General features: G+C 53.6%; 1 protein-coding gene across 1 annotated transcript in view; it reads left to right on the top strand.

The window, feature by feature from the left end:
• The window catches only part of LAMC3 (laminin subunit gamma 3), a 70,660-nt gene extending 49,665 nt beyond the window's left edge, over positions 1-20,995 (top strand). Inside the window, exons 18-28 of the mRNA XM_055400297.2 lie at positions 756-897; positions 2,140-2,345; positions 2,719-2,795; positions 3,978-4,112; positions 5,583-5,730; positions 7,509-7,658; positions 11,885-11,987; positions 14,124-14,323; positions 15,561-15,707; positions 15,796-15,895; positions 19,506-20,995. Coding sequence (XP_055256272.2) covers positions 756-897; positions 2,140-2,345; positions 2,719-2,795; positions 3,978-4,112; positions 5,583-5,730; positions 7,509-7,658; positions 11,885-11,987; positions 14,124-14,323; positions 15,561-15,707; positions 15,796-15,895; positions 19,506-19,756 — 1,659 coding nt within the window. The 3' untranslated portion in view covers positions 19,757-20,995. The remainder of the gene's footprint in view (positions 1-755; positions 898-2,139; positions 2,346-2,718; positions 2,796-3,977; positions 4,113-5,582; positions 5,731-7,508; positions 7,659-11,884; positions 11,988-14,123; positions 14,324-15,560; positions 15,708-15,795; positions 15,896-19,505) is intronic.
• The last annotated feature ends 3,724 nt before the right edge of the window (positions 20,996-24,719 follow it).

Here is a 24,719-nt window from a genome sequence, read left to right as displayed (position 1 = left end):
GAGGGTAGATAAAGATCACAGGTAGCCTTGTTCAGAATAGTCACACCAAGAAGGGAAATGAAGATCATAGGCAGCTTTGTTCAGAATAGTCACACCAAGAAGGGAAATGAAGATCATAGGTAGCCTTGTTCTAAGTGAGTTCAGGGATTTTTTTTTAAACCTGATTTTGCCATCCTATGCGGAATGGAAATCTTTGAGGATTTTCAGAGCATTTTGGACTACAGAATCAAGCAGGGAGCTTGGGACCTGTTTCCCCCACCACTTAGGGTGGTTACAAGGTGAACGTGAGCTGGCACGTGGCTGGTGGTCACTCACACCTGGCTCCTAGCAAGTGCTCCATAAATGCATTTATTGTTCATATGATTGAAAGAACGGGGCTAGGAGACGGAGCAGAGCACTGTCACTCTGTCTGCAAGGATCGCATGTCTGCTCCGTGCCAAATCCTGGGAACATGGCAGGACAGACGGAAATCCTTCTGAGGCTTCCCTTCCCATCCCCCCTCATCAGGGCAGAGGGGTGATTGGGTGAATGCCAGTAGGTACCATGGGTGTGAGAAGGGAAGGGTCAGCTCCAAGGATGGGGGAGGGTACAGTAGGTCCTCAGAGGTCCAGTGTATCCTTCACTTTAAGGCCTAGATTAGGATTGGAGAAGGCAACACTTGCGGGGACAGCAGGCCAGGCAGAAACCAGCAGAGGTGTCCAAGCAGGACTTCAGGCCACCAGCGTCACACACCTTTCCTTCCCTGACCCCTCCAGACTGCCAAGCTGAAAGACAGGCTGACCCTGATGGAGGGATGGCTGCAAGGGTCTGACTGCAGCAGGCCCTGGGGACCACTGGACATTCTACAGGGAGAGGCCCCACGGAGGGACGTCTACCAGGGCCTCCACCTGCTGCAAGGTACAGCGGGAGAGCAGAGTGGGAGACTGGGAGGTCAGGGGAGGGGGCTGGCTGGTCAGATGCCCACCATGGAGCCCCTGTGTCTGGCCTCAGGATGCTTCAAGAGCTCTGGGTTCACCCCTAGGAGAACTCGCTTGCTGGTAGAGCGTGTCTGACTTCCCCAGCTGGGTGAGCCCCTCCTGCCACGCAGTCCTGTCGCCCCACGGACCTCTCTTTCAGTATCCCTTGCCCTGTTGTACTTTGTAGCTTTGTTAAGATCAGTCTCTGACTACAGCCTCAGTCCCCATGTCCCTTGCACCACCTAGACTGTACCGTAAGCTCAGTGAGGGCAGGAGTTGGGTTCATTCACTGAGTCAGTCGTTCAACAAATGAACGTTGAAGCGCTGTCCCAGGTGCTGAACAGGTAAAGTTCCTCCTGTCTTAACTGTTGGCCATTTTGCTCACTGCTGTATCCCCAGCATAGAAAAGTGAAAGTGAAGTCGCTCAGTCCTGTCCGACTCTTTGTGACCCCATGGACTGCAGCCTACCAGGCTCCTTGGTCCATGGGATTTTCCAGGCAAGAGTACTGGAGTGGGTTGCCATTTCCTTCTCCAGGGGATCTTCCCGACCCAGGGATTGAACCCGGGTCTCCCACATTGTAGGCAGATGCTTTACCATCTGAGCCACCAGCATAGAAAGTGAATGGCAAATAAGGAACAAGACTGTCATTAAGTCGAGGTGAAGTTTGACCCTGGGACACTGATAGGGGCATCAAAAGCCAGTTGGTTATTTTGTCAAGTTTTATGTTCACAAGCACCTGTACTCCTGCAGCAACCACAGGTGAGCTGAGCACTGGTTTGCAAGACTCACAAAATAGGGAGCTATCAGATGCTGTGCATTTAAATGTCTACTCTGAGCCATGCTGTGAATTATAGAGCTGACTTGGTGGGGAGGGTTTACTGCTCTCTCAGATTCAGGAATCGCTGGCTGTGGCTCTAGAAGTCCTGGTTTCCTTCCAGTCCTCCGTCTATGGCTCACTTCCTGTGTGGGGGACCTTGGGTCATGATCTGCCATCTCTGGGCCTCAACTTTTGCATCTGTAAAATGGGGGAGGCTCTTCCTTTAGAGCCAGTGCTCAGGCCTGGTGGGGGAGTCAAGCTGTGCCCAGGAGGAGTAGAGGCCACAGTTGGGGCACCTTGAGGCTGTGGGCTTTACTGTGAAATCTCGACTGCTCTGTGATTGCTGGGCTGGGGGCTTCCTGCAGGGGCCCAAGAAGCCTTCTTGGAGCAGGTGACAGGCCTCGAGGGTGCTGTGAAGGCTGCCCGGGAACAGCTGCAGGCGCTGGGCAGGAGTGCCCGCTGTGCCCAGGCCAGAGCGGAGAAGACCTGCATCCAGCTGGCGGACCTAGCAGCTGCACTGGAGTCCTCAGAAGAGGAGATTCTGCATGCGGCCACCATCCTCGCATCTCTGGTACCCTAGGGGACCCCCTCCCTGACCTCGACCCCTGACTGAGCCTGGGGCATGTCCCCACTTTGGGAGGCTCAGTTTTCTCATCCACAGAATAGCGGGTCACAGTAGCTCCCCTGCCCATTCAGTGAGATGATGTTTGCAAATCACGAGGCATATTCCAAGTAGACAGTGAATGCCCAGCCAGTGGCAGGCGTCGTTACTGTTGTTTCCAAGCTCTAGGGCTCTGCCCACTGGATGCTGACTTTGCAGCTGGCTCTGAGCTTTTATACATTAAGTGGTGTGGCCCAGTTCTCCCAATAACTGAGCCAGATACCGCCCTGAACCTTCAGGCATGGGCCATCAGCTCCCTCTGACTTCCTTCTTTCCCCTAAAGGTGATTCCTCAGGAAGGGCTCGGCCAACCCACCAACTGGAGCCAGCTGGCCACAGAGGCACGTGCCCTCACCAGGAGGTGAGCCCCTAGGCCCCGGGAGTTTGGTGAGGTCCTGTCCACAGAACCATGAAGGGAGACCAGCCCTTCTCCTGAGGGCTTCCAGGGTCGGAGCCAGCCCAGTCGAGGTGTCCCCACCCCGAGAAGTTGGAACCATTGAGTACAGGGCTGTATGGTGGGGGAGAGCTGTGCAAGATGCTCACAGCGTCTCTGAGCCCAGAGGCGTGGGGGTGGGGTGCGGGTGTATTGGGATGCAAGCCGTGCAAGTCAACCGCTTAAACTGAACAGTTCAGCGGTGTTCAGTATATTCACAGAATCGCGCTATTATACCATCGCCGCAGTCGGTTTTAGAACACTTGCGTCACCCCCGCCCCAGAAACAAGTCCCGTACCCATCAGACATCACTCCCCATTCCTCCTCACCCTCCCCGGCCCCTAGCAACCACTCATCTGCATTCTGTCTCCATAGATTTGCTAACCTGAACGTTTCACGTACATGGAGTCATGCACGTGGTCTTTTGCATCTGGCTTCTTTCACTTAGTGTAAATCTTCAAGGGTCATCGGTATTGCACCTTACGTCAGTACTTCGTTCTTTTTGTACAACTGAACAGTATTATTCCATGGTTTGAACATGTCACATTTTGCTTATCCAGTCATCTGTTGATGGATATTTGCATTGTTTCATCCTCTGCCTTTAAGGAGCAGCTTAAGATCCTAAAGACACAAGCTCTGAAACAGGGTGTCCCTTTGGCTGTACTTTACCAAAGTACAAGGATGGTAGGTCCATGTTATGGATGAGCAAAGAGACTCAGAGAAGTGAAGCGACTTGCCTGAGGACAAATGGTTAGCAGTGGTAGAGCCGGATTCAAACCCAGGCTGTCTTGACCACTCTTTTCTATGCTGTCTTTAGTAGGGTGACCGTATAATCTATTGTCCCAACTGGGATTTTATGTGTGATGAAAGGCCCCATTATACATTTTGCCAGTACAGCAGGCATAAACCCAGTTTAACAGGAAGAAGGGGCGTGGGTCCTCTTCCCATCAAGTCTTCACCACCTGCCAGGCACAGAGGGTAAAGGAGCCTGGCCCCCATGGAGGTACTCTGAATGGGATGGCGCAAGGCCCACACGGGGGTGTGGGTTTGCACCTAAGCCCCCCTTCCGTGCGAGCTCCTCGTGATGGTCAGGTGGGTATCTTCACACAGCCACAGGAACACTGCTGCCAAGATTGAGGCCACGGCTCGGAGGGCCCTGCTCGCCTCCAACACCAGCCATGCGGTTCTCTGGAGCCTGGTGGAGGGCCAAGCGGCCCTGGAGGCCCAGCAGGAGCTGGAGGACAGGTGAGACCTCCCACGTGTGTGTCGGAGCTGGGGTTGGCTCCCTGGAGCCCACAGGGCCTGACCAGAGGCCACTGGTTCCAGAAACGCCTTCCTTCCCTTGAGTCCTGAGGTTCCTTGGGGGGGGTGGGATGCCTGGGGTCTTGGGTCTCCTTGGTGGAGAACCCAGTCAAGCCTGGAGGAGGAAATGGCAACCCCCTCCAGTATTCTTGCCTGGGGAATCCCATGGACAGAGGAGCCTGGTGGGCTATAGTCCCTGAGGGTAGCAAAGAGTCGGACATGAGTGAGCACACACATTCACGCCTGGGGGTGCAGCTCAGCCTCTGGAGAGAAGGGATGAGAACATGGAGGAGGGTCCAGGTCAGCACCTCCTCCCCCCACCCCAGGCCCCTCGGGAGTGCCTCTCAGGCACTAGCTGTCTTCTTGGCCCCTGAGTCTCTGCTGAGGAGGGTGTGGCCCCCTCCCATCCCCCTCATTCAGAGGGTCAGCAAAGACCCATCAACGTCACCAATAGCCCAAGTGGACTTCCTAGATGAAAGACTGATTGGCCTGGCTTGAGTCAGGTGGCCCATCCTGAACCAATCAGTATGGCTGGGCGAATCACATGACTCACTCCCAGAGGCAGGGGCGCTGGTTCTCTAAAAAGGGATGAGGGATGGGAGTGACCTCAGGGGGTGGCTTCCCTCATAGCTCAGTCAGTAAAGAATCTGGCTGCAGTGTAGGAGACCCAGGTTCAATTCCTGGGTCAGGAAGAGCCCCTGGAGAAGGAAATGGCAGCCCATTCCCGTATCCTTGCCTGGAAAAAAATCTCATGGACAGAGGAGCCTGGTGGGCTGCAGTCCACAGGGTTGCAAAGAGTCGGACACGACTGAATGACTAACACTTTCTTTCTCAGGGGGGTGGTCCACTCCAGCAGTACCTATGGTTGGGGGAGCTGCGGGGGGAGCGAGATGTGGACAGCTGGACCGGAAAACTGTCTTAGTTGGTTGATTATAGCACTTTGGGGAAAAAGGCCCCCAGAGCAATCATGTGACCCAGGGATCTCGCTTTACCTGGAGAGCAGTGTGCCCAAGGTCACCCAAGGGGGTCAGGGCCTGGGCTGCTATCCCTCCACCAGTGCCAGGCTTTTTCCTCTTGGAGATTCATCCAGAGGAGCCAGACATTCACAGAACATGTAACTCTCAAGTGGAAGCCAAGCGGGAGCCCCTTCAGAAAATCGTGATTGAATTAAGTGAATGGAGGAACAAGAATGCAGTGCCTCTGTGGCCTTTTCACTCATTAGAAAGCTGCCAAGTAGCAGCCAGCTTCTGAGGCCAGCTTCTGGGTACCCACTCCACAGATGGCAGCTCTGCCCGGGAAGTCGCCAGAGCCCTCTTCCATCGGGGATTCCAGCAGGGTGGGGGGGGTGCGGCTGGGACAGCGATCGGGAGGGACATCCTGCACCCGCTTGCAGCCCACCCTGTCTCCTCCCAGGTACCAGGAGGTACAAGCGGCCCAGAAGGCGCTGGGCACAGCCGTGGCAGAGGCGCTGCCTGAAGCTGAGAGGGTGCTGTCTGCCGTGCAGCAAGTCGGCACAGACGTGGCCCTGCGCCTGGCCTCACCGGCCGCCCCAGCATCACCGGTCAGCTCGGCTGTCCTTGAAGCTCCGTGGGGTGGGAATGGAGGAGAATGTGGCAGCTGGAAAACCAGTATGGCCCAGGCAGAGGCAGATGACGTGGCTTATTTTTAACTCGATAGCGGTTGATTAAAAGATAGGGCACCTCCATGGCCTGGCAGAGTGCCTGCCTGGCACAGAGCTCAGCCAATCTTAATTATTGAAAATAATATTAAGGCTGAGGTCCCTTCTCCATCACCATGGCATTGGCAATGACACCAGACAGACATGGAGTTAAATCCCAGTCCCACCACTCAAGTTCTGTGACCTTGACCAAGGACCTTCCCCCTCTGTGCCTCGGTTACTTTGTCAGATGGAGCACAGCCTTTAGGTTATTTCTGGCTGTATCCATCAGGGGCAGGGAGGGGATTCATGGCTCACCTCTGGATAAATCAGTTCATCATGACTTCTCAGTAATCCTGAAATCTTAAAACTGGGGAGCTGAACTTAAAAAAAAAAAAAGACTAAACATATAGAAATGCATCTGGGACCCAGCCGGTTGGGACTGACGGGCCCCCAGGCTAAATGCTCAGGGTCTTTGGTTCTCCCGCTGTGTATAAAAAAAGGAAAACATGGGTAGTGACATGTCTGGCCCTGAGTGGTGTCCCAGATACTCCTGAAGGTGTTAGGTAAGAAGCGGTCCCCACAGCATAGTCTGAGTTTAGAAATACAGGTCCTCTCCATTAACACCTTTCCCCTCCCCAGAGTAAAGCTAGACAAAGGGCCAGTTGGGTTGGACTAGATACTGGTTTTCAGGCCCCTTATCCTTGAAAGGAACCCCACCTCAGATACTCAAACATTCCTAGGAATCATTCTGCTTGCCTCAAACAAACAAAACCAAGAAGTCACTGCCCAGCTAGTATTCATTCTTGCCATAGAAAAAGGAAACAATCTGTTGAGGGTGTTTCTCTGCCTGGCTGTTTCCAGGTACAAGATTATGAGTAATCCTAATCTACCTACAATTGGCACTTCCCTTGTAGAACAATCGGTAGAGAATCTGTCTGCAATGCAGGAGACCCGGGCTCGATTCCTGGGTTGGAAAGATCCCCTGGAGAAGGAAATGGCAACCCGCTCCAGTCTTCTTGCCTGGAGAATCCCATGGACAGAGGAGCCTGGAGGGCTATAGTCCATGGTGTCGCAAGAGTCTGACACGACAGCAACTAAACCACCACCACCACCTGCAATGGACCAGCCCGTGTACTTAATTCAGGCTGGAATTTAGAATCAAGTAGGGAGTCTGAGAGAAGGCAATGGCTACTCCAGTACCCTTGCCCGGAAAATCCCATGGTAGGCTGCAGTCCATGGGGTCTCTAAGAGTCAGACACAACTGAGCGACTTCACTTTCACTTTTCACTTTCCTGCACTGGAGAAGGAAATGACAACCCACTCCAGTGTTCTTGCCTGGAGAATCCCAGGGATGGGGGAGCCTGGTGGGCTGCCGTCTCTGGGGTCACACAGAGTCGGACACGACTGAAGCGACTTAGCAGCAGCAGCAGCAGCAGGGAGTCTGAGGGAGGAAACGCAGGTCAGGAAGGTCAGCCGAGTTGCCTGAGGCCACGCTTCTAGAAATTGCTGGGTCTGGAGTCAGGCCTCAAGTGACAGGCTCCCCAGCCTGGCTTCTCTCGCCCTGGCTCCTCTGCGTCTTGGGGATCCACATGCAACCTGAGCCCCACTGTTTCTGCCCCTGGACTTCTCCCATTCTGCCCCTTGGACCTTTCTTGCCTGAGCCCTCCATCTCCCGGCAGCCTCAGAAGTCCCAGGCCGAGGCCATGAGCCTGAAGGTGCAGACGCTGGAGAAGACCGTCACCTCGAGAGAGCGCATGGTGATCGAGGCTGCCCGGTCCCTGCAGGCCACCGCCCGGGCCGCGCTGCAGGAGACAGAGCCCCTCACGCAGGTGGGCTCTCATCCTTTGGGGCAGCACTTGGAGGAGGTGATCTGGGGTAACGGGTTGCAGGGGAGGGAGGGGCAAAGGCCAGAGCAGTTCTTTCTGCCCCTCCAGTGCCTCCCCCCCAAACTCCAGACAACCTCAGGGTGACAAGGCAGGAGGTCTTGACCGCCTGAGAAGGAGCAAAGGTGTGAGAGGAGGCGGGGTGGGTAGAAGACAGAGCGCCGGCCACAGCCAGCGCCCTGCCTACCACCCTCAGTTCAGTTCAGTTGCTCAGTCGTGTCCGACTCTTTGCGACCCCATGAATCACAGCACGCCAGGCCTCCCTGTCCATCACCAACTCCTGGAGTTCACTCAAACTCATGTCCATCGAGTCGGTGATGCCATCCAGCCATCTCATTCTCTGTCGTCCCCTTCTCCTCCTGCCCCCAATCCCTCCCAGCATCAGACTCTTCTCCAGTGAGTCAACTCGTCGCATGAGGTGGCCAAAGTATTGGAGTTTCAGCTTTAGCATCAGTCCTTCCAATGAACACCCAGAACTGATCTCCTTTAGAATGGACTGGTTGGATCTCCTTGCAGTCCAAGGGACTCTCAAGAGTCTTCTCCAGCACCACAGTTCAAAAGCATCAATTCTTTGGCGATCAGCTTTCTTCACAGTCCAACTCTCACATCCATACATGACCACAGGAAAAACCATAGCCTTGACTAGACGGACCTTTGTTGGCAAAGTAATGTCTCTGCTTTTTAATATGCTATCTAGGTTGGTCATAACTTTCCTTCCAAGGAGTAAGCGTCTTTTAATTTCATGGCTGCAGTCAGCATCCGCAGTGATTTTGGAGCCCCCAAAAATAAAGTCTGACACTGTTTCCACTGTTTCCCCATCTATTTCCCATGAAGTGATGGGACCAGATGCCATAATCTTTGTTTTCTGAATGTTGAGCTTCAAGCCAACCATTTCACTCTCCTCTTTCACTTTCATCAAGAGGCTTTTTAGTTCCTCTTCACTTTCTGCCATAAGGGTGGTGTCATCTGCATATCTGAGGTTATTGATATTTCTCCCAGCAATCTTGATTCCAGCTTGGGCTTCTTCCAGCCCAGCGTTCCTCATGATGTACTCTGCATATAAGTTAAATAAGCAAGGTGACAATATACAACCTTGACGTACTCCTTATCCTATTTGGAACCAGTCTGTTGTTCCATGTCCAGTTCTAACTGTTGCTTCCTGACCTGCATACAGGTTTCTCAAGAGGCAGGTCAGGTGGTCTGGTATTCCCATCTCTTTCGGAATTTTCCACAGTTTATTGTGATCCACACAGTCAAAGGCTTTGGCATAGTCAATGAAGGAGAAATAGATGTTTTTCTGGAACTCTCTTGCTTTCTCCATGATCCAGTGGATGTTGGCAATTTGATCTCTGGTGCCTCTGCCTTTTCTAAAACCTGCTTGAACATATGGAACTTCACGGTTCACATATCGCTGAAGCCTGGCTTGGAGAATTTTGAGCATGACTTTACTAGCATGTGCTGCTGCTGCTGCTAAGTCGCTTCAGTTGTGTCCGACTCTGTGCGACCCCATAGACGGCAGCCCACCAGGCTTCCCTGTCCCTGGGATTCTCCAGGCAAGAACACTGGAGTGGGTTGCCATTTCCTGAAATGAGTGCAATTGTGCGGTAGTTTGAGCATTCTTTGGCATTGCCTTTCTTTGGGATTGGAGTGAAGACTGACCTTTTCCAGTCCTGTGGCCACTGCTGAGTTTTCCAGATTTGCTGGCATATTGAGTGCAGCACTTTCACAGCATCATCTTTCAGGATTTGAAATAGCTCAATTGGAATTCCATCACCTCTACTAGTTTTGTTCATAGTGATGCTTTCTAAGGCCCACTTGACTTCACATTCCAAGATGTCTGGCTCTAGGTGAGTGATCACGCCATCGTGACTATCTTGGTCGTGAAGCTCTTTTTTGTAGTTCTTCTGTGTATTCCTGCCACCTCTTCTTAACATCTCCTGCTTCTGTTAGGGCCACACCGTTTGTCCTTTACCGAGCCCGTCTTTGCAGCGTCACTTACATCTGGGAGGACTCTCATTCATTCATTCCTGAATGCGTTAGCTCACTTGCCAGATATTTTCGCGAGCACCTCCATCACTCCAGTGCTCAGCCCCACAGCTGACACCCAGAAGCGGAGGCAGTGCTCAGTAATCAGGGAACTCAAGAACTATGGGGTGAATTTCGCCCAACCGTGGTTTCCAATCGATTAAATTATAAGAACCCCTTCAAGTGTTTTTTTAACTTTTCATCTGAAAATAATTTTAGAAAAAAGTTTTGAAGAGAGTCCAGAGAATTCCCCTATACCCTTCACGTAGATTCCCCTCCTGTTAACATTTTACCTAACCACCTTATAAAGATCAGAGTAAGGAAATCAACATGATATTTACACAATGAGCCTGATCTACAGACTTTATTCAAATGCATCTTCCACTTATCCCAGCAGTGGCTTGTCCCACTGACATCTTTATTGTCCTTTTAAAGACAGGGCTCAGGGGAGAAGCTTGCTGTCAGCATCCGAAGAGCTGGGCCTTGTGCCTGTCACACGCTGGGCGAGCTGTGCTGTGTCAGGGTCTCCTGGGGTGGTACTCGTTGGTCTAGTCCACCCCTCTGGTCCAGGGAGCAGATGAGGCCACAGCAGGGTGAGGACCAGACCCCAGTGTGCAGTGGCTGGCCCCAGCACAGTGCCTCCTATCTTCCTCTCCCAGGAACACCTCTGCCGGGCGTTTGGAGTAAGACTTAAGACATGAGGGCTCCCTGGGCAGCATCTGGTAGCTCTTCAAACCCACATGATTGATTGATTGATTGACAGAAATTCATGTAACATAAAATTACCCCGCTTTTTTTTTTTTTTTGGCCAGGCCGTGCAGCATGTAGGATCTTAGTTCCCTGACCAGGGATTGAACCCGTGCCCCCTGTGATGGAAAGGTGGAGTCCTAACAACTGAAACACCAGGGAATTCCCTAAAATTACCCATTTTAAAGTGTACAACACAGTGGCATTTAGCACACTCACCGAGCTGTGCAACCATCACCTCTCAGTTCGGAAACACTCATCACCCCCGAAGGAAACCCCCAAAGGGAAAACTTATGCCCATTAAACAGTCACTCCTCAGCCCTCCCTCCCCCAGCCCCTGGCAACCACCGGTCTGCTTTCTGTCTCTATAGATTTACCTACTCTGGACGTTTCATACAAACGGAGTCATGTGATACGGGCCCCTTTGTGTCTGGCTGCTTTCACTTACCGTAATATTGTCCAGGTTCATCCACATTACGGTACATATCAGCATTTCATTCTTTTACATGTGAGGATATGTGAAAGTCGCTCAGTCGTGTCTGACTCTTTGCAACCCCATGGACTATACAGTCCATGGAATTCTCTAGGCCAGAATACTGGAGTGGGTAGCTTTTCCCTTCTCCAGGGGATCTTCCCAACCCAGGGATAGAACCCAGGTCTCCCACATTGCAGGCGGATTCTTTACCAGCTGAGCCACAAGGGAAGCCCTGAATAATATTCCACCATGTGGATACACCACATTTTGTGTATCTATTCATCCGTCAGATATGTATCCTTTTGAGTATCCAGCCTTATTTAGTGGTGGGCTTCCTTGGTAGCTCAGTCAGTAAAGAATCCATCTACAATGCACGAGACCCGGGTTCGATCCCTGGGTCAGGAAGATCCCCTGGAGAAGGAAATGGCAACCCCCTCCAGTATTCTTGCCTGGGAAATCCAATGGATAAAGGAGCCTGGCAGGCAACAGTCCATGGGGTCACAAAGAGTCGGACACGACTCTTAGCAACTAAACCACCACCATCACCTTATTTAGTGACAGCGGGGAAGAAACTAATTTCCTAGGAGTAAAAGTTGTATAAGAAACAGATTCTCCATTTCACATCCTCTTGCTGAGATACAGCAGCATTCTGAAAAGCAACTTTCGGTCATCCATCTTTCTTTTAGTTCTTCGGATCCAGTGTTCCTCTGAGGTTCTGTGGGACAGATAAGCTCTTGGGAGAGACCGTCAAAGTTTAACATTGGTAGAGTAAGACAAATCAGGTGGTCCTGGTAAACAGCGTAATTCAGCGTCTGTTTTGGTGCCCTTTGGGGACCTTGTATATGTGGGTTTGGTGCCCACCTGACCCGGCTCTGCCCATCACACCTCCAGCACCACCTACCCAACCTCTCCCATCTCTCTCCAGCTGCACCAGGAAGCCAGAGCCGCCCTGACCCGAGCTTCCTCGTCCGTCCAGGCTGCCACGGTGACTGTCATGGGAGCCAGGACACTGCTGGCTGACCTGGAAGGTATGTGTGCCCTGCTTAGCCCCAGGCTCATCAGTGCACAAACGTGCATGACAGACATCAGGGATCAGGCCTCACCCTGGGCAGGCCTGGCTGCAGGGGCCAGAGGTCCAGTCATGTGAGCATGAGCCAAAGAGACCGTTCCCCCTGGTCTCAGGACCTCCCTTTCCTGTCACTGCTTGTCCCTCCCCATCTCACATACCACTCACCCGTTTCTTGCCCACATGGCCATCCATCATCAGACCACACACAGAACCCCTCAAGAGCAGATGGGAAGAGAATCTGATGCCATCAGCTGTCCGTCCCTGATCCAGGCCACTCTGGCTCAGTTACCTCATACAAAAATGGCTGCCCTGGTCCAGCGTCCAGTGGGGCTACGAGAAGGGATGCAGTGTTTCTCTTCAGAAGGGGGTGTGGGTTGATGCTAGTCCAAGTCTCTCTTGAACTTTAGGAAAATGAGGCCAAGAGCCCCCATTTTACAGATGGGTAGACCAAGAAAGGAAATTCTGCTGCATGAAATGTGGAACAGCCCTTAGCCTGTAACTGTTCTGCCAAGAGAGGATTTGTATTCAAATAAGTTTAAGAAACTGGACATGCTATAGATCTCCCTGAGGCCTTGCAGCACACGCCTTACAATCCTAAAGGCTCTGAGAAGTCTTGCAATGAAAAAACCAGGTTCACTTTTTTGGGGGGCATGCCTCCATGAAGTATGAAGGATACTTCCCCCACCAGGGATTGAAACTGTGCCTCCTGCAGTGGAAGTGTAGATTCTTAACCACCAGACCACCAGGGAAGTGCCCCAGGTTCACTTCATATAAACTAAATTGACATTATGCCCTAGCATTTATCAGCACCCTGTAGAATTAGGACTCCCCAGCATGCCCTTTAAGAAACACCGGTTTTGTGTACAAGAAGCAAAATAGATCTAACCTTTGGATTCTCCTCATAGAATGATTATGTATTATTCTGTCCTTGAAAATTACAAGGCTTGATTCTTTTTAAAATTTTACTTTGTCTACCATGGGGGGAAGCCCAGAATGAGATGGTTAGATGGTTAGACAGTATCACCCACTCAGTGTACATGAATTTGAGTGAGCAAGCTCCAGGAGATAGTGGAGGACAGAGGAACCTGGCATGCTATAGTCCATGGGGTTACAAAGAGTCGGACACGACTTAGCAACTGAGCAACTATAATCAGTACCCCTTAGGATAAATTTCCCCTAGAATTTGATCTGAAAGGAAAGGGAAAAGTCTTTCTTTCTTTATGGAGAGACACTACCTTTTATTAGATAATAAAATCCGTGTGAATTGTAGAATTTCCCCTTTTGTCTTGGCTGCTAGGAGGCTAACTGGTAAACAGAGCATCTGGCCCTGCACTGTCACGGCCCTAATTTTCTGGCACTTCTCACTCTTCCTCATCCTCCGAGTTACATATGGCCCTTGGTTTTTCATTTTAATGGTCCAGTTGATCTATCATGATTAGCTGCCTCAAAGTCTTTGTAGAAATGGGCAGTCCATAAAAACAAAGAACTGAATGAATCTTTTTATATGCTGGGCTGTGGCTCCCATCTCCACTGGCCCAGGCATTGACCACCATGTAATCCTGTGATTTGTAAGTAGAGTCGGCCCAAAGGTCCGTTTGAGTTTTTCCATAAGATGTTCCATAACCCAAACAAGATCTTCCCAGCTGGTTCAGTGGTACAGAATCCATCTACCAATGCAAGAGACACAAGAGACTTGGGTTCAACCCTGGGTTGGGAGGATCCCCTGGAGGAGGAAATCGCAACCCTCTCCAGTATTTTTGCCTGGGAAATTTCATGGATGGAGGAGCCTGGCAGGCTACATACAGCCCATGGGGTCACAGAGTCAGACAAGACTGAGCACACACTCACGCAACCAGCTTTTTGGCCGATCTGATATCATGCTATCACGTGACTCTTTACACTCACAGAGCAGTGTGTCTTGTTTATGTCTTTCCTGGGTGATCCTGAGAAGTAACACACACAGAGCTCGTGTGTCTCATTCCTCTGCTCGCACTGTCTGAGGGTCTGGGGATGGTCAGCTTCTGGTAGTGACCTCCTGTCGGGCTCTCCAGGCTTGAGCCCAGCCCTCCTGACACAGCCTCGGCTGGGTTTACAGGGATGACGCCAAGGTTTCCTCGGCCCAAGGACCAGGCCATGCTGAGGAGGAAGGCAGCCATCGTCCAGGACAGGATCCTTGCAGACTCGAGAAAGAAGACCAAGCAGGCAGAGAGGGTGCTGGGAGATGCGGTTTCAGTCTCCTCCAGGGCCAAGAAGAAGGGCAGGGAAGCCGAGCTGCTGGCCCAGGACAGTGCCAAGGTCAGGGCCAGGGACATGACTCCTGGGGCATCCGTGTCTTCTGGGCCTGGGGGAGGACTGGCATAGAGGAGGTGCCCTTCTGTAGGGCACCTGCCCTCACACATTTGCCCCCTTCTGTGTGCAATGCTGAGTACTCTGCACTTACTAGGGGCTCCCAGGCTCTGAGCTCTGGAGCTTCACACGGGTGACCCTGTTGATTTCCCATGAAATAGATGTCACTGCAGTCCCCATGGGACAGGTGGAGACCCTGGGGCCCAGCCTGGTTCAGTAGCTTCAATCACATGAGCAGGACTCACACCTCGGTCTGTTGGGCTCTACTCCCTAAACCTTTCGGCTTTTCTTGTTTAATTGGTGCCAAACTTGAATCGATGTGAGTCTCCCCAGCACCTTCACTGGCTTTGTTGCTTCGGCCCCAAGTAAACTGCCTTTATTTTTTTCAGTGTATTCTTTCTAAAAAATTAATTAATCTGACCACGTGGGGTCTTAGTTGCGGCACTCAGGATCTTTCCTTGCGCTGCACAGACTCTGTAGTTGTGGCACTCGGGCTTCGGTAGTCGTGAAGCGTGGACTTGTTTGCTCCGAGGCCTGTGGGATCTGTTTCCTGACCGAGGATCGAACCCATGTCCCCTGTATTGCAAGGCAGAGTCTTAACCACTGGATCACCAGGGAAGTCCCCTAAACTGCCTTTACAGCTGCCTAGAGAAAGTGCTAGGTTTGCAGGCTTGGTTTCTGGTCCTGTCGTTTTGATTTCGGCCAGCTCCTCTCCTACAGCTCTGTTTCCCCATCTGTAAAATAGCTGGTTTCTCCTCAGAGGGGAGATGGGTAGGGTCCAGCGACCTGCACTGTGCCAGCAGCTGGTACATACCTGTTGAATGAATGAGTGATTGAACAAACAAACAAATGATCATGAAGTGATGACCACTTGGCATGATGACCATTAATATCCTTTACCTCTATGAGGACTCTCTTGGGGACTTCCCTGGCCGTCCAGTGGTTAAGACCTTCCAATACAGGGGGTGGGAGGTTCAGTCCCTGGATGGGGGGGGCTAAGATCCCACATGCCTCGCAGCCAAAATATAAACAAAAATCCATAAAACAGAAGCAATATTGTAGTACATTTAGTAAAGGGTTCAAAAAATGATCCACATTAAAAACAACAACAACAGTAAAAACTTTAAAAAGGAAAAGAAGGACTCCTTCCACTCACCCTCCCCTCTCTGCTGCCTCCCACCCACAGCTCGCCAAAGCCTTGCTGAGGGCGGGGAAGCAGGAACACCGGCGGGCTAGCCGGCTCTCCAGTCAGACGCGGGCGACCCTCCGACTGGCCTCCCGGCAGCTGCTGACCTCAGAAGCGCACAGACAGGAGCTGGAGGCAGCTGAGCGGGTACGAGATCCCCACCCCTTTTCCTCCTGGTCCCGGGAACCAGCTGGGAGCCACTCAAGCTTTTCCTCTCCCCCTGCCCCGCCAAAAGGATGGTGCCAGGCTGAGCCAGATGGAACGGCAGATCCGGGAGTCACGCACCTCCCTGGAGAAAGACATCAAAGCCTTGTTGGAGCTGCTCGCCAGGCTGGGTAAGGAGACCCCAAGGCCGGGCCTTGGCCCCCTGGGTCCCCGGCACACCTCTGGGCTCTTTCTGTGAGGCCCAGTCCAGGGGAAGGTTGTCTCCTAGCCCTCCTATCCATTGCTTCCCCCATCCTGAGCCTTGTGGCCAATTGCAAGCATTTGTAACTGCTCCACGCCCCCTCACGTAAGGCAGGGTTGGGGTCTAGAAACAAGCTCACTTTGTGCCTCCAGGGGCTGCTAGTCAGGAGGAGGGAACACTCACTACCTGCACAACACCTGTAGGCACCAGGTGACTGGATCCACCCTCAGTGGTTGAGAATTTCAGAGAAGGAGAGCGAATGTCACAGGAGCAAGCGTGGCACTGGGGACCGGGTGCTGGCTTGGGATCAGACAGACCAGGATTCAAGTCTGGCACTTTGTCCTCCTGAGCGGTGAGATCTGGGAAAATCACTCACCCTCTCTGAGCCTCAGTTACCCAATCTGTGAAATGGGGTCACAGAGGGTAATTTACAGAGTGCTTGCCACACTGCGGTGTGCGCGCGCATGTGTGCTCAGTCGCTTTAGTCGTGTCTGACTCTTTGTGACCCTATGAACTGTAGCCCACCAGGCTCCTCTGTCCATGGGATTCTCCAGGCAAGAATACTGGAGTGGGTTGCCATGCCCTCCTCCAGGGGATCTTCCCAACCCAGGGATCGAACCCACGTCTCTTACATCTCCTGTATTGGCAGGTGGGTTCTTTACTGCTAGTGCCACCTGGGAAGTGTGATGGGTCAGTAAATTTTGAAGAGGACAGCCCCCAAGACGTGGCTTAACTGCCTAATAGCAGTTGGACTGAAGCCCTAAACTTCAGTGAACTTCAGGGAAGCAGTTGGCTTTGCTGATAACTCAGTTGGTAAAGAATCTGCCTGCAATGCAGGAGACCCCAGTTCAATTCCTGGGTCGGGAAGATCCTCTGGAGAAGGGATAAGCTACCCACTCCAGTATTCTTGGGCTTCCCTTGTGGAAAGCCTTTGTGGCTCAGCTGGTAAAGAATCCACCTGCAATACAGGAGACCTGGGTTTGATCCCTGGGTTGGAAAGATCCCCTGGAGAAGGGAAAGGCTACCCACTCCAATACTCTGGACTGGAGAATTCCATGGACTAAGTCCATGGGGTCACAAAGAGTTGGACACAACTGAGCAAATTTCACTACTGAAATGAACAGCATGCTGTTTTAAAACACACAAAGCATTAAATTTGCCATTTTAACCACTATTCAGCGTACATTTCAATGGCGTTAGGTACAACATTCACCTTATCATGTGGCCCATCACCACCACTCATCTCCAGAACTTTTTCAGCATCCCAAGATGAAGCCTGTCCGCATTATACACAAAGCCCACTGCCCCACCCCCAGCCCCTGGCAACCCCCGTTGCACCATCTGCTCTGAATCTGGCGTTGCAGGCAGCTCACCTGAGTGGAATCGTACAGTGTGTGTCCTCTTGTGACCGGTCTGTTTCACTCAGGGTGACATCCTCAGGGTTTGTCCACGGGATCGCATGCGTTTCAATTCTCACTGTCAGTAAGACAAGGGGAAATCAGCATGTTCTGTATCTCCCCTGGAGAGCAGGCCCCCACTCAGCTATTCGCACACACGATCGGATCTCATTCCAACCTTTCCAGCCAAGGATCCTGATGCTCTTGCTATTCTGCAGATGAGGAAACCAAAGCACAGGGAAGTTAAATAATGTGCCCGGGGTCCCACAGCCAGTCAGCGGGGAGGCCGTGGGTCACGCTCAGGTCTGACTTGACTCAGAATGTGTCCACTCGTAGTCACGAGTCTATACCCACAAGAACTCAGCACCCTGGACACGATTCAGCCCAGCCTGAATCGAACACTCTGTGTGGGTTAAACCGTCCTCACCACTGTTGCCGTTCACTCATTCACGCTGGCACTGGGATTGACCTGGAGGCGCAGGAGTGACCACACTCACCCAGACCCTGTCCCCACCCCAGGAGACCCAGCTGGGCAGGCAGAGTGGAGGCTGGAAGCTCCTCCGAGGCCAGGCTGTTTGGACTTTCCGGTGGATGGTAGGGCCTCTGAGGGACTTTGCTGGGAGCATCTTTCCTCTGCCTCTTCCCGCCCCAGGCTCAGCTCCTGCAGCTGCCTGCCCTCCATCCCAGTCTTCATGGCCCAGGAAACTCAGGGCCATGGGAGCCTGTGGGGTCCTGTGGGATTCAAAGCCATTTAGGGGACTTCCCTTCTGGTGGTCCAGTGGCTAAGACTGTGCACTCCCAATGCAGGGGGCCTGAGTTCAATCCCCGGTTAGGGGACTGGATCCCACAGGCGGCAACCAAGAGTTTGAGTGGCTGCAACTAAAGATTCTGCATGCTGAAACGAAGATCGAAAAATCCCACGTGCCACAGCTGAGCCCGGGCATGGCCTGATTAATTAATTTTTAAAATGCCGTTTAGAATTTGTTTCATTGTCCCCACCACTCTCCCGCCTGGCTCAGCTGTCTTCCCGTTGAGTGTCACCTTAATGACAAGTTGACAAAGCCCAGGCAGGGGAGACAGCTGGTGGAGTCCATGCCACCATCATCACCAAGTTCATAGGTGAGCACCCAGCCCCACCCACCTCGTTTCACACTTGGAGGGGCTCTGGGAGAAGTCCTTCAACCCAAGCAACAGAGCTAATCCAGGCCCCGGGGCCAGGACTAGACCCCCGCTGCCCGCTTCACAGGCCTGCAGCCCCTCCTATCCACCCCCCCATTCTCATGCCGGAGACCTTTTTTTCACCTGGTGTCCCCACATCCCAGGTGAAATCCATCCATAAGCATGCACTCTCAGCAAATCGACAGCTTGTGGGAGCCAGCAGATACGTGGGGACCTCTCTCACACACGCTGCTTTGTAGATGAGGAAAGCGGGGCTCAGGACTCACCCAAGGCCTTCTCTTCTTTAACAGTTAATAGTAATACCAGTGCCAAAGCTTAACAGCTTCTCCGTGCCACCCGAGGGGAACTTCCAAGGTTGGCACATAAGCTTCAGTCAGTCAGTCAGTTCAATCGCTCAGTCGTATCCGACTCTTTGCGACCCCATGAACCGCAGCATGCCAGGCCTCCCTGTCCATCACCAACTCCTGGAGTTTACCCAAACTCAGGTCCATTGAGTTGGTGATGCCATCCAGCCATCTCATCTTCTGTTGTCCCCTTCTCCTCCTGCCTTCAATCTTTCCCAGCATCTGGGTCTTTTCAAATGAGTCAACTCTTCGCATCATGTGGCCAAAGTATTGGAGCTTCAGCTTCAACATCAGTCCTTCCAGTGAACACCCAGGACTGATCTCCTTTAGAATGGACTGGCTGGATCTCCTTGCAGTCCAAGGGACTCTAAAGAGTCTTCTCCAACACCACAGTTCAAAAGCATCAATTCTTCTGCGCTCAGCTTTCTAAGCACATAAGCTTGGTGGGGTACAAACACAGCCCAGGCCCTCACCTACCTCACCATGCTGCCCTCTTGGGCTCTTGCTTTCCTGGTAGCTGGTAGGGCAGTTGGGATCCTGAAAACTTGGGGTTGGGGAGGGCCCTCCAGGGGTGGGGCACTGGCCCCCTCCCTGAGTCTGTCTGTGTTCCTCTGTCCAGGGTCGCTAGACACCCACAGAACCTCAGCCAGGGCCCTGAACGAGACCCAGCTTGCACTGGAGCATCTGAGGCAGCGGCTGGGTTCCCCAGGGGCCCTGCAGGGGAAACTGAGGCTCTTGGAGCAGGAGTCCAAGCTGCAGGAGCTGCAGATCCAGAGCTTCGAGAGCGACCTCGCAGAGATCCGCGCCGACAAGCAGAACTTGGAGGCCATCCTGCACAGCCTGCCCGGGAGCTGTGCCAGCTGGCAGTGAGGGCTGCCGGGCCCTGAGGTGCCCCCCAATCCCGGCCCAGGGCCTTCACACCCCCGCAGGAGCGCTGTGCAGACACACCCACCAGAGCCTGCTGCCTCGCACCCTCCCGAGTCCGTGCTCACACCCCCTCCCCTCCGGCAGGAGTGAGTGTGCATTCAGAGCTCACCCAGGCGGCTGTGGTGTGCACACCCCCAACAGCGTGCACTCCCACGCCGTACATGCTTGCACGCGCACAGGTACACGTGGGCACCTACGAGTGTACACAGCGCGCACGTGAACTAGTCCATCCATGTGTGTTGCACTTCCCCGCTGGGCTCTGAACACCCTGTGACACTGACATATCCGGGCAGGATTGGTACCCAGGAGGCTGAGTCGGGGGCCATCTGCAGAGATCCAGGGTGGGTTCAGCCAGAGCCCCCAGCTCCAGACCTGCCCTCTGTCCTGCAGCAACACCCCCCCGCCCCCGGACCTATCTGTCATCCACCACAAACACCCAGCAGCTCTGCCCAGCCGAGGGACCAGGCAGGTCAAGAGATGCAAGATGCTAAGGCTTCCCAGCAGAGGAAGCCGAGGCCCAGGGCTCCTGGGGCCCCAAGGCAGCCTGCTTGCTCAGCCGGCCGGGGCGTGGCCCACCCTGGGAAGGGGCCTCGTTGGTTTCAAGGAGTGCCTCCCTTCTCAAGATCCTGGGACTGGGTCTCACTCACTGAAGGAACCGCTGGCCCTGGGCCTGCGGACCCCTTTTAGGGTCATGACCCTTTAAAGGGTCATGGCCTGTCCAAAGAGCTGGGTCTCATGGCCTGAAAGGGCCTGGGTTTTGGAGCTCTTTGTGACCCTGCCAACCCTGGTTGACCTTTGACCGATCAATACTTCCCAAACTGGCCCCGCAGCCCTGCGGCCCCACCTGCCACAAGGCAGGCCCTGCTGGGTGCTGGGCGGGGAGGTCTGACTGCCTTTCTACCCTGTCATGCCGGGGAATCCCCATGTGGCCCGTCCCCCTGCCTGCCTCTGCCCAGGAGTCTTGGCATCTCCTCCTGGCTCTCCTCCCCTTCCCCGGGCCCTCTTCCAGCAGATGGCAGGGCCCTGGCACTGGGAGGGTGGGTGCCTGGCACGCGGAGGAGCCTAGCCCCTTCCCAATGCCCTTTCTGCCTCCCCCGCCCCCAGCAGGGGCGACAGGCAGCAGCTCAGACCGACTCTGTTTAACCAGTTCTGTTTAACGTGGCAATAAAGGACTCCTTTACTAGCTGGTTTTGTGCCTCTGGTCCAGCAGGGGCCTGGGCTGTGGGTGTCCACACCCAGCACCCAGCGAGTGGGTGGCAGCACATTCGGCGATGCCTCTCAGCCTACACAAGGGGCTAGGACGATGGCAGATCTGAGACCACCAGCTTTGCCAGTGTCTTCCCACCGCAGGGACTCTGCAGGGGTCCTGCAACCCCAGCCATCTGCCCTCTCCTCTCTGCTCCAAGGGGCTTATTAGACAAAGTCTCGGGGCTGGGAGGGGGCTTCTCTGGTGGCTCAGACAGTAAAAAAATCTACTTGTGATGCGAGAAAACCAGCTTCGATCCCTGGGTCAGGAAGATCCCCTGGAGAAGGGAATGGCTACCCCCTCCAGTATTCTTGCCTGGAGAATTCCACGGACAGGGGAGCCTTTCGGGCTACAGTCCATGGGGTCAGACACCGCTGAGTGACTAACACTTTCACACTTTGACAGGGGCTGGGGGAGTGTGTGGGGTGGGGTGCAGAGAGGTTCTCAGCTGACCCCTGGCTCAGGCTGGAGACACTGAGGCAGGAAAGGAACTCAACACCAGTGTCCAGCGGTGTATGTAGCAAGGCTCAGTGAGGAGAGGAGGGCTTCGGGCCAGGCCCCAAAGGGTGGGGAGACAGCAGGGAACATTCCAGGCAGGAGAGTGGGCAGGAGCCCAGCATTTGCAGGGTGGGGGCCTGGCCTGCACGGGTCACTCTGGGAAGCCAGGTTGAGGGTGGGATTCTGGTGCATGCTCAGTCAGGGCTCTTGACCACAAGGACCACCCGCCTCCTGCTCTGGTTCAAGCAGAAAAGGGGTGTTTGTGGCCAGGGGCCGGAGGCTTATCTCTCCCCCTCCTTTCTTCTCTCCCCTTATTCCCTGCCTCTGCTCTCTGCATTTACTTTTTTTCTCTCCACAAAGCAGCTTTCTTTGCTTTTCCTGTGCTTTGATGGAAGAGAATGTCCTCACTACCCCTACCGCCTCCACCCAGACCCCCTGTGGCCCCTCTGTTGACTGTCATTGGGTCAGATGCTTGGCAGAGACAGGCTAGAAACTGTCCTGATTCCAGCTTTCCATGAGAGACCAACCCAGCTCAACCAGATTCCCCTACTCCTTGTTATCAGAATAACAAGGGTCTCTCTGGGCTTCCCTGGTGGCTCAGATGGTAAAGAATCTGCCTGCAGTGCAGGAGACCCAGGTTCGATCCCTGGGATAGGAAGATCCCCTGGAGAAGGGAATGGCAACCCACTCCAGTATTCTTGCCTGGAGAATCCTGACGGGCTACAGTATCATAGGGTCTCAAGAATCGGACACAACTGAGCGACTAGCACTTTCACACTTCCTTTCTTCCTGGATCCAAGTGTCTCTCCCATCTCTGCCAACCTCTGCGGGACAGCATTCAGAGAAGAGGTGTGCTCCTCCGTGGAGAAACCAAAAACCGAGGCCAGGGCTGGTTGGGGGGGGGTGACATGGTGCACAACAGTGACCCGAGGGGTGACCAGGCAGATCTGGGTGGGGGGGCCAAAACAGGAGGGTCTTACTGTCCCGAGAGTTTGATGATTGATGTCTGTGTAAGTGGTGCCAAGGAGGTGGGGGTTCTTTGAAGACCTCTAGGGCAGGGTCTGATGCCCCCAACCCCTCTTCCTGGCTGACAGAGGCACACAGCTGCTCTGATGCCTGCTCTTGGCATTCCATCTTTATCTGCCCAAGCCACGGGGGGCTCAGCAAAGCCCTGTCCCAGCATCCCCGACGGGTGGAGAACAGGCTTCTTCTCTGTTCCGTGGTGACATACCTCGGGCCTGACATCTCATGACTCATGCAGTCCAGGCATGCTTGGTGTGGAGAGCCGTTCTCTGGCCCCAGAGGTGGGGCTGTGTCTGGGTGGAATGTAGCAGTTGCTGAACATCTGGCTAGGCATGCAGCCCAGCAGCTGAGCAGTGGAAGACAGGGCAGCCTTTGCCCCACGGAACCAACCCAGCCCAACACCCACGGCAACCGGCTGTCTCAGCCTGGATCAGGAAGTGCATGATCAGGGCCCCATTCTAAGTTTGGATGTTAACCGAAAGGTTGCTGGTTCAGGCCCACCCAGGGACGGGCCTATACTTTGGGGCTTCCCTAGTGGCTCAGTGGTAAAGAACCTGCCTGCCATGCCCGAGATGCAGGTTCGATCCCCGGGTCGGGAAGATGCCCTGAAGAAGGAAATGGCACTCCAGTATTCTTGCCTGGGAAATCCCATGGAAAGAGGAGCCTGGTGGGCTACAGTCCATGGCGTCGAAAAAGACTTGAACATGACTTAGCGACTAAAACAACAAACATTCTAAGTCCGCTCTCTTCTCTGGCGTCCAGACGAATCATCTCCTTTTAACCCAGGGTTATAACTCCCACCTGCTTAAACCACCCTCATGGTAATAAAATTTATAACAGCCCCAGCTGGGTGAGAAGCATTGTTTCCTCCATTCTGCAGACCAGGAGACTGAGGCTCAGAGAGGTCAAGTACCTTGCCCAAGGTCACACAGCTGGCCTATATCCAAACCCTAAATTAGGGGTGAATGGGCCTAGGGAGGATAACCGGCTGTGCTGAGGAGGTGGGGCCTGCTGCCCTGGCATCAATCTCCACCTTGGCTTGTCCCATCTCCACCAATCTCCACCTGTGTAGCCCTCTCCTTTGGGACAGCCTGGTCACTTCCCTCCCCAGAGGCAGCGACAGGAAAAAAAGAGAACCAGCTGGTCCCAGGACTTCAATCCTAGGGGTGAAAATGGAGGCGTTCTGCACCCAGTCCCCAGGGACCTGCCCACTCAGCGGACGTGCGGTGGGAAGTGGCAAGCAGGCATGCTGTTTGCCTAGCCCCGTCCCTGTCAGTGCCCGCGACCCATGCAAAATTAATTGTTAGGAGTGCCACTGGGGCTTCCCTGGTGTCTCCACGGTAAAGAATCTGCCTGCAATTCAGGAGACTCAGGTTCAACCCCTGGGTCAGGAAGATCCCCCGGAGAAGGGAATGGCTATTCATTCCAGTATTCTTGCCTGGAGAATTCCATGGACAGAGGAGCCTGGAGGACTACTGTTCCTGGGGTCGCAAAGAGTTGCACACGACTGAGGGACAAACCACTTTTCACTTTCTTCCAGTTCGTGAAACCGGCTGTTTCAGAAATTGGAGGCTCGGTTTATCATCCTGGTGGACCTGTACTCCAGGCTGCAACTTTCTGACTTTTCGATAACGTGGAGCCGTGGAGTTCTATTTCACAAAGTTTTGAGGATTAAATGATGTAACACATATATCCTGCGTTGATCTGGCAAAGCATGCCTGGTGCCCAGTGAGTGATCAACGAAAAGGTTTTATTAACAAAACACCGACTGGTTCTAATTGATTTCAAGTGTCGGTGATACCGGAGAGACACTTTGTCGTTACGCATTTTCTCAGCAAACTACAAGCGTGTGCATCTTTCAAGAGTTAAGAGGAAAGGTTGGGAACGTTGGGCCTGCCTTTCTGAAAGTGCTGCGCAAAAGGCGAAAGCAGAGTTCAACTCCCGGCGACTGGGACCTGCACTGGATGGATCCTCAGAGTCATTCCACGAAGTGAGTCCTAAGGTCGTCGCCGTCTGTTTAACGGGAAACCGCGGCCCGAGCGGGAACGGACTGGAGGAGGTCCCGGGACGAAGCGAGAGGGAGGCGCTGCCGGGCGGCCCCCGCGCGGTGCATTTTCCGCGTCCTCCAGCAGAGGGGCC

This window comes from Moschus berezovskii, chromosome 11 (genome assembly GCF_049115385.1).
Source record: "Moschus berezovskii isolate FMDL1 chromosome 11, NW_MosBer_1.0, whole genome shotgun sequence".
NCBI lineage: Eukaryota > Metazoa > Chordata > Mammalia > Artiodactyla > Moschidae > Moschus > Moschus berezovskii.
Note: the sequence above shows the minus strand (reverse complement) of the source record. Positions and strands in the feature narration are given on the sequence as shown.